This window comes from Castanea sativa, chromosome 8 (assembly GCF_040712315.1).
Source record: "Castanea sativa cultivar Marrone di Chiusa Pesio chromosome 8, ASM4071231v1".
In the NCBI taxonomy this organism is placed as follows: Eukaryota; Viridiplantae; Streptophyta; class Magnoliopsida; order Fagales; family Fagaceae; genus Castanea; species Castanea sativa.
The window spans coordinates 22,208,423-22,218,381 of NC_134020.1; the positions used below are offsets into that span (position 1 = coordinate 22,208,423).

Consider the following 9,959-nt stretch of genomic DNA (forward strand, 5'->3'; position numbering starts at 1 on the left):
TCTGGGGACATTAAATGCTTCTATCGAGATACCATTCACAAAAGCCAGTGCCACTTCGTTCTTGTAATTTGTAGCCCAATTTTTAGTTTTACACAAATCTTCAATTAGCGTTACTTTGTTTATGGTTCATTTTCTCAGATTCTTCTTCAGGCGCTAGGTTCTAAAATAAGTAATTAACCAACCCCAGCAATTTTCTCAAGCTCCCATGAAATTCATAAAATTTCCTACATAGTTTTGAATTCTGTTTTGAAGATTATTTCAGATTTGATTAATAAAACCAAATATTTTGGTATAAATATTGGTCATTTCGGAATTATCCCATAATGGGCTCCAATTTTCCAAAAGAATAAAGATAGAGTACAATATTTTTATAACAAAATTTAGGTAATAAACCGCTATCAGTTGGTAAAAAAGTAACATAACCAATGTGCTCAAATTAAAACCACTAAGTACTTATCACCCAGGTTACGTTGTAAAATTGCTGTGAGCATATATTAGACATTAATAGATCCAAATCAAGAAAGCTCAATCTTATCAAAGGCTAGTAGTGTTTCCATCACTTACGGTGGTTATCATGCATGACAAATGAGCAAGATTGAAAAGCTCTAAGCTTAACTAAAGCATATGCACATTGATTTGGCTTCCAAAAATCATAATCAAGAATCAAGGCTCTTGTTTACAATGTTTTAATGTTGGTCTTTTTGTCCTGGAAAGCCAACTGGAATTTGAGTTCTACTAGAGCAATCTTACCCATGATTTATGTACATGAATTCACAACGGGTAAATGAAATCCTATCCCTCCACAATCTCCATACCAAGTAACATCTTTCCCTTTTAAAGTGACACAGCGATAACAATAAAATAGAGCACCATGAAATTACATATACCACCACCTTTCCAAAACCAAACCAAACGAGTTCATTATTCCATGACAAATCAGCCCCTAAATAATATAGACCAAAACCCCCCAAAATAAATCCTTGACAAACTAAGCTTCAGAGTGCCTGTTCCTCCCCATCTTAGTTAAAGCTGGATCCTACTAGGTTTTTCCTTTGTCATCCTTGCCTCGCCAGAAGGTTCATCATTATCAATCCGACGATTGTTCCTAAACGCTGCAATGGCAATCACATAAGCGATTACCAGGATGATTAATACGACAATGTTGATCACTGAGACCTTCCTCCAACTCTTCCTGAGGCTAGCCAGCACACCAGCTTTGCAAGAGTTACAGGAATAGCAAAGTTGCTCTTGGTCATTGCTCCAATTGCTGCAGTCAGTGTTGGTTGCCAGTCCTGTTCCAGGGGTCCAAAACGTCTCATTGTTGAAGACGTAGCCACAGTCTGAGGGGGGCTTGCAGCAACCAGACTATACAAAGACCAAAGAGTGTTATTGTTACACCAGCTGGTATTTCAACAATTAATGTGTACTAAGAAACACACAAACATAGTATTTTCTAGAGATAAATCATGAAATATCTGTTTGTAAAAAATATTAATGCTAATTGCTTTTGGAAACATCTAACTAGAAAGTAGCACCTCTGGTTTGCATCATTCTATCTTGTCTGTTTTAAAACAAAAGCAACTAAAACATAAAAGGTTCTGTTTGAGATAGCAAATGATGTGGCCACCAGCACTTTGTTTCTGACAGAGATAGATTACCATCCCCCATCTACTTTTTCAGTCTTTCTTACTTTCTTCAATAAAGAACCTCACAGTCAGCAACAAAATATGCAAGTTCTACTCAAGCATTATTAAGACAAAGAATGGAATAACTAAACTATCACTAAAGCAAAGAATGAATTGACTAAACAACCCCCTTGTGCGATTGCGCCATGAAAAGAAAATGACTGAATCATGGTTATGAAATATGCATTCTATACAGTATGATACATGCACTGATGCACATATTTTTTTGTTAAAAAAATTAAAATAAATAAACAGCTCTGGTATCATACGAAACAAAAAATAAAAATCTATAATTAAAAGTATATATACGTAATTCAACGTTTCTCATATATACTAATACAAGAACACTTCCAACTTGATTAAACTTTAATGCTGATATAATTGGCTATTTAATTTGCAAAGGTGTCATTGTATACAACAATAAAATTATTAAAATAAATATCTTTAGTTCAATGTTTTACTATTTATGAAATAATATTAAGATAATATTGTATCAAATACTGACATGACATGTATAGTTGTTCCTTTATTCCCAAATTTTTCATTCAAATTTGCGATATACCCATACATATCTATTTATGTTTATTTCATTTTAATCTTCTATGTTGAAATTTAAGAATGCTTTTTAAAACCTTAAACCGAATAAAACTTATACATATTCTGTAACACATACATTATTCTCTGCATATCAAATTATTACTAATAATTATGAGCTGAACGTCAAGAGTCTTAGAATTCAATGGCATAACTTAATCTCCTTAATTAAGAGAATAGGTTTCCCTCCTCGTTGTTGTAACTATAGACTTACTAAAAAACACATGAATTGAAGATTAAAATCTATATAATTCTTGACATCATTAATAATTATTTTATTTTAATTTTCTTCTAACAAGATTTGATTTACTCTGAACACTCTTAACTACTTTGCTAATAGATAAATCTTTACTCGCACACAGTCACATACCAAATGATTATAAGAATAATCTCTCCCCAAAAAAAAATGATTGTAAGAATAAACCCCTTCTATAAGGCCATCAAAAGGTTTGTGATAGAAATGTAGGCTTGGACCAACCAATTATATTATGTCCCTTTATGTTGTTATGATTATATTAAGTACTTATATTTAGGTAGGGATGAGAGATTTGGGAGGGAAAGGCTCCTCGCCATATAGCTATGAAATAATATCTATGTTAATAATTGTTCCACTTCCACCAAACTAGTTGCCTTAGATATTTACTTTTATAGCCCTAAACAAGCAACCAAACAAAAGAGACAAAGGATATTCCGCTAAAGAAAACCATTTGGAAATTGGATTAAGAATCAAGGCTAACCAAAACATCCAAACAGAACCTAGCTAGAACTCTCTTTTTTTGGAGGGCTATAAATCTTTTGGGTAAGATAACTAGATAAGGAGAGAAAAGCTACCACTGTATTATATCGTTGTAATTAATAATCTGCTCAGAGCATTAATCTTCAACATTAAAGACAAAAACAAAAGGTTATTAGATTGCTAAATAAGCTAACGACAGGTTTTTTGGTTTTTCTTGTTTTACTAGTTAGTGCTGTCATGTAGACATATGCTGTCAATCATGTGGACATAATTATTGGGTTTAGACTTACGAATTTAGATATTTCAGAATGGGGCCACCTCCCTATCATGCCACATTAAATCTATATCAATGTGAAAAATCTATTTCATACATTTTCCAACACATCCCCAAATAAACAAACTTTAGTTTTAGTCTACATACATTTGCTACAAATCCTATTTTGTTCTATTATTGAAAACAAATTGTAGTTTGGCCAAAAATATATATGATGTTTAAATTTCGGTTACATTTTCTGGATTGCAAGAAAAAAGTAGAGAAAAAATAATTAGTCGAAAATCATGCAGTTGTGACACATACAATAATCGTTTTGTAGGTGGTGCTAGCCAATATTTTATAAAAATATCTTTAATAAATTGTTATTGATGTTAATCTGATATTAAATTTTTTTTTATTATTAATAATAACTTCTCAATTAAAATATCCCAAAGGTAGCGTGCGTAATGAAAACACAACTCTTTTAAAAAGAAGTTAGGCCGACATGTAATTATTAGTTGGCGCTGAAAGGCTGAAACAATGGGGATGATGGGGACAGAGCATCTTTGATGATGAGTCGAATGACTCCAATCCCCACGTGAACTTTGAGCCTAATTGAGATTTATACCTTCAGACCGGATCTTCCTCACATATACATAAAAGTCATCTTCTACCATTGGATTTAAAGTTTAAACCTTAATTCCTACCCTATCTTTTAACTTTAAGATTCAGGCAAACGAATACCCTTAAATCATTAATTAATTATTCAATTTAAGAAAATTTTGACACTATTTTTATTTTAAAAAAAATTCAAAACATTCATTATTTTATTTTATTTTTTTTATAAAAATTTTCTATAATAATAAATTATTAACTAATGTCTAAAAAAAAAAAAAAAGTATTTATTAGCATTTTTCATCTTTTAATTTTGAAGATATGCTTTCAAAAAGGCATGAGAGAGGGAAAAAGAAAAAAGCAAGTACCAAAAAGTGAATCTACGTTAAGCCCATAACTTTAAAGCCCTTAATCATTAATAAATTTTAACCGCAAAGGCCCATAACTTTCTAACCCATTTTTCTCATATTAGAACTCACTGGAAAAAACCATAAACCACCTCATAATTTATCAAAGATTACCCCAGAACCCACATAAATTTTAATTTTAATTTCCCAACCAATTAAACCAAAAAAGATTAAAAATCAAACCTGAACTTATATTAAACATTAAAAAATAAAATAGAATTTACTCAGAAGAGATTTTGTTTTTTGGTAGAAAGAAGATGCATTAAAAAGAAAGAGAACCAACAGCGTTTCAATACAAAGCCTACTTACTTTTTCATGGCTCATGTTTTTTAAAGTTACGGGTTGAATTTTATAAAAACGAATAAAGAAAATAAGAGGAAATGAAAGAGAGCATACCTCAATAGGGTTGAGCTTTCTAAGAACAAACATATCACCAGTTTCAGGCGCACCACCTACAGTCCTCCCCAACTTGCTGCAAATCTTAGAGTCTCTGATACAAGAGCTAATCTTTGCCCAGTAGCTAGCATCTTCTACACGCTGCACCAGCCAGCCCGAGTAGTCCTGCAGGTAATAGTCATCGTAAGCCCGGTTCGCCACAGGCCGGCCTGACCCTTTGTCCGTGACCACATAGGCAAAGATAATGAACCCCAAAAGCGCACCTATGATGAAGAACATGGCAAATAGGTATAGCCACATTAGGAAAGTGTTTCTGTAACACGCTCCAGCGAAACCAGCTAGTGAAACCACCATGATAGCAACCCCAATAATGATCAGAGGCCATTGAAGGAACTTGAGGCAGTCAGTGTTGTTGGCTCTTGTGCTTAGCCATATCCCACCTCCAAGGATTGGGATTGAGAGGAGGAAGGTGAAGAAGTTTAGCAGTCCAATCAAATGATTACTACTTCTCATCTCTTTGGGTTATTACTCAGATTCTGATTCTTGAATTTCTTTGTATCAGTCGCTAGCGCTGTTTTTTTTTTTTTTTATGCTAAACAAAAGTTATGAACAATAATGAAGGGTTGTTGGATGCGGAGTTGGTCTTATTATATAGGCTAGGGGGTGTGTACAATAAAACAGTGGTACTCGCTGTGCCCAACTGGACACCTGTCTATGTAGATAGAAATTGGTGTGACTTTTAAAACAAGTGTTTATGAGTGTATGGGATTACAACATAGCTTTTGCTTGATATGAAGGGTGTGACAGAACCATACTGTGACTTGTTTCACCTGTGTGTGGGATTGTGATTGAGTGAAGGAAGCAATAAAGAATGCTAGTACTATATTTAATTTGAGAATAGATTTAGAGGTGTTTGCCCATGTGAGGTCATAACGTGTACAGACTAGATTGGGGGTGATTCCGAGATAATTCATTAATTCTTTACTTTGACTAAATTTAAATTAATTCATCTAACCAAGCAAAAGCACGCTTGAAGATTTTTTTTTTTTTTGAAAAAAACGCTTTGCCTTTTTTGGAATCTATCAATCTGTTCAAGCTCAAGATACATCTCCATTATTCAGCAAAAAAAAAAAAAGATACATCTCCATTGCTCATTTTTATTAAGGTTCGTGTAAAATGCATGGTTGTTTTTATAAATCACTCTCTGTTCTTTTCTTGGGACTCAAGTATTTGACTAGTAGAGGGCCAACTAATTTTTTGCCCATTGGCATCAAACCAACCATCTTAAGGAAGGAATATTAACACCCAAAATGATTGACATGATGTCATTAAATTTACCTTCAACCATTCTTTTTAAATTTTTAATCAGGAAGGATAAATATATTAATTATATTATATTGTATTTGAATAATTAAGTGCAAAAGATTACATAGTGTGCCTTGTAACTCTAGTTTAAAAAGTCAGCTTATTTTACTATTCAGTTTATTTTTATTATTATTTATGGACCCATTGTACTTTTTGGTATTATTCATGAGTTTCACTGTACTATTTTAGCTAACTTTTACCTCTATTTTTAGTACTTTCAGTAAAAAAATTTTAATTTTAACAAAATAAGACGATTCCAAACATATCCATAATATACTTTTGATCCTACTAAGAGTAGATGTGCACCCTAAAAAGTCAAATATAATGAAACTCTTTCCAACATTCACTCGTAATTGACTAATTTATTTTCACAATGGTTAGTTTCACTTTCATGTGTGCATGTACAAATTTCGTATAATTTTAGTGGCAACATCCTGCATCCGTAACTATGATGATAGTGTAAGTTAATAAATTTATGAGTTAATGTATCCATTCTCTCTTTATTTTTTTATAGGATAAAATATAGTTGACACTTAAGAGTTAGTATTAGTCAGGTTCAAAACTTTTTAAAACGGGCTAATTTGGGCAATTTAGGAATCAAATTAGTCAAAATTTAGAAGTGTTAAATATATTTTTACCCTTTTTAAAATAAAGTATTATAAATTAAGGCAAAAAAAGAAAAGAAAAAGGAAGGGCTGAATTCATGTCTAGATTCTAAGGAAGATCTCATCGTTTAGCCACCAAAAAAAAAAGAGTTTAGGATCTCATCTCACATGAAATTTCTCCCTCTTCATTTATCAGCTGAAATCAGAAATTCTAAGAATTTTCCTCTCTTTTAATATCAATTGTAATTAGTGGTTCGAGCTATTGAACACAGGCACATCAATCCCATAGCTTGTATACGACCCAAGAAATTTAAATAGGGACGACAAACAATATGTGCCTCTCGTTCTAATACATACATGTTAATATATATATAACAAAATCTTTATTATATATTGATGATGAAGCCAAAATGCTCTCTAATTAATAGTATTTCCTTTAACTGGGTTCCCATGAAGCATCCCATGTATAGCGGTAGCGGGTTTGGGCTAATAGTAGTGTAACTCTGAAAATGTGTAATCTGACCGACGAGGCCTCGCTGTAAATTGTACTGTTGTTTCTTCGGATTTGGATTCTTCTTACTTCCAGCTATTATCTATCTATTCATTAAAAACAAAAGTAAGAAAAGGAAATAAATCTTTGCCCACCCAAACTATGGGCCCAGCTCAAGATACGTTAGCGCAATTGGTGGACTAAACCCATATCTTCTTATTGCATCAGGTTGACATTGTCAGAATACTTTATCTTAAAAGCTATCCTCTTAACTCTGAACTCTGAAGCTGGACAGAAAGCCAATCTAGAAAGAGCGTCTAATATCACACTAATTTTTATAAAGATTTTGCTAATGTCGGTTTTAAGTGCACACCATAACTTTTACTTAAAATTTGGAGAATTAAAAAAATGCTAAGAGTCTTTTTTTACAAAAAAAAAATATTTTTAAAAATAAATAACTCAATATGTGCAGGTACATATTTACTAGACTCTTTTTATAATTTTGTCCCAATTTTGCGGCAACTTGTCAACTATAGAAATAAAATGGTGCATGGATCTGTGTGATTTTTCACCATTCATAAGTTGTTACTTAGTAAAATTGTAAAAATTAGTGTATTTCTAGACTTACTCATTTGAAAATTATCCAAATTTCATTTACAACTTATCACAACGCTGCTTTTGTAACGCACAATCCCTTGTTCGTTTTTGGTACAGATCAGATGCCTTGGCCACGAAGGTTTCAGATTTTTACGCGGAGCCTTGTAACTTTCAGCTTTTTGTAACGCACAAATAGTGTTCCATAAAGTTTTATAGCAAATAAATCAAACCGACCAGAGAAACATAAATATGGGTTAATAAGGCTAGACCTAGTTCAGGACATCAGACACGTGGAATGTGCAAAGGTACTTAAAGAAAAAGTAGTCGGTGGTACAAAATAAAAAAGTCTTCCAGAATTTGGGGTCAAACATATCAAAAAGTATATTTTTTTCTTTTCGAATATAATATATATGAGATGATAAAACGCTGGGACAATGCTATTTTTTGTATGGATACTTCTTGGTTTCTAGTTTCTACTTTTCCTCTGGATTTTTGCAGTAGCTTGTTTGTGTATGCAAATAAAGGCGTCAGGCTTGAGTCTATCTTACAAAGTTTCATTAAAAAAAAATAAAAATTAAATCTAACATACAAAAGTGGACATATGGAGGATGTGAAAACTATTGAAGACATCTTAATGCAGTACGAAATGGCCTCAAGTTAACCGGGAGAAGGCCAATTTATTTTTCGGTAAAACATTGGCAAAAACCACAAAAAATTCCATAAAACCTTTTTGGGTGTTCCTGAAATTAAATAAAATGAGAAATATTTTGGGCTTCCAACTGTTGTAGGAAATAGAAGTGCAAGCCTTAAATATATAGAAGAGAGGGTGTGGGGAAAACTTCAAGATTGGAAGCAAGGTTTTCAGACTTAGACCGTTTATTGAACCGTAAAAGAGAGGGGTTCAAGGTTTTTGTGGTCGAACCGAGATCGAATCGGAGTCGAACTGTGATGACGTCATAATTAATTTAATAATTAATTAAAGCCTAAATATAGATATTAAATTTATGAAACTAGCAAAATTGACTAATATATCTATATATGTGAGGGAAATTTAATGATTTTCAAGCATATATTTAATAATTAAATAATAAAGTTAATAAAATAAAATAATAACTATGAAAGCATTAAAATTTATGATTAATTTTTGAAGTAAAATTGAATATCTTTGAAGGATTTTAATTATAATTTTGTTTTATTCCTGGTAAGAAATAGATAATTTAATTAAGTAGAATAACATTGTGTTAAGTTGTTTTTATTAAAAAAAAATTGCTAAAGGGTTGGACCGTGCGGTCTAACCCCAGTTTTAGGGGTTCAATCTCGATTTTAGGGATCACGGAATTGCCAAATATGTCTGGTTCTCTATGCTTAAAAAACCGAATACCCATCCGGTTCTCGATTTTTACGGTCCGCCCTCTCGGTCCAGTCCGGGTCTGAAAACCTTGATTGGAAGGAGAATCTACTATCTCAAGCCAAGAGATAAGTGTTATTGAAAGTTGTTGTTCAAGCCATACCTATTTTTACCATGAGCTGCTTTTAACTACCTATAAGCATTTTTCACAATACTGAAGCCATGATCTGGAAATTTCGGTGGGGCCAACGTGGAGATAAAAGGAAAACGCACTGAAAGAATTGGAAATCCTTATGTCAACCAAAATCAAAATGTGGTATGTGTTTTCGCGAATTGATGAAGTTTAATGAGGCAATGCTAGCAAAGTAAGTGTGGTGGCTAATCCATGACATGGATTCTCTCTTTTATAGTGTTCATGGCTAAATATTTCCTGAATGGTTCTATCTTTGAAGCAAAGGAGAAGTTGGGGTCATATGCGTGGAAAAGCATCCTTCCGGCTAGAAAGGTGGCATGGGGGCAAAATGGCGAGTAGGGAATGGTTTGTCTATTCGAATTTACAAGGATAGTTGGTTAAAAAATGGCTGAACTATCTCACCACCAAAATTCCTACACAATGAAGCTAAGGTATCCCAACTGATTGATCCTGACACAAATTGTTAGAACACCTCCTCCCTTGTTGATAAGAATTTCTATCCATTTGAGCCTCGAAAAATCAAATCTCTCCCGCTCCTTTCCTTTTCCCAGGTAGACTTTCTGTTTTGGCCGCATACCAGTTTTGGGTTGTATATTGTGAAATCGGGGTATCAGCTTTTATGCGAGGAGTGTTGTAGTGAATCGGCTTCAGCCTCTGATGGTGCAGCTTCAAAAT

General features: G+C 33.0%; 1 protein-coding gene across 1 annotated transcript; it reads right to left on the reverse strand.

Moving 5' to 3' along the window:
* Window positions 1-611: 611 nt before the first annotated feature.
* On the reverse strand, window positions 612-5,536 carry LOC142607256 (tetraspanin-3-like). Its single transcript, XM_075778683.1, has 2 exons — window positions 4,687-5,536; window positions 612-1,365 (listed from the first exon to the last, which is right to left on the reverse strand). Exons 1-2 carry the CDS (start codon window positions 5,197-5,199, stop codon window positions 1,024-1,026), a joined length of 855 nt encoding a protein of 284 aa, XP_075634798.1. The 5' UTR covers window positions 5,200-5,536; the 3' UTR covers window positions 612-1,023.
* Window positions 5,537-9,959: the final 4,423 nt, after the last annotated feature.

Coding starts and splice junctions, on each gene's coding strand:
- LOC142607256 (XM_075778683.1), bottom strand. CDS start 5,199: ATGAGAAGTAGTAATCATTTGATTGGACTGCTAAACTTCTTCACCTTC. Junction 1,366..4,686: donor GAAAGCTCAACCCTATTGAG/GTATGCTCTCTT, acceptor GTCTTTGTATAG/TCTGGTTGCTGCAAGCCCCC.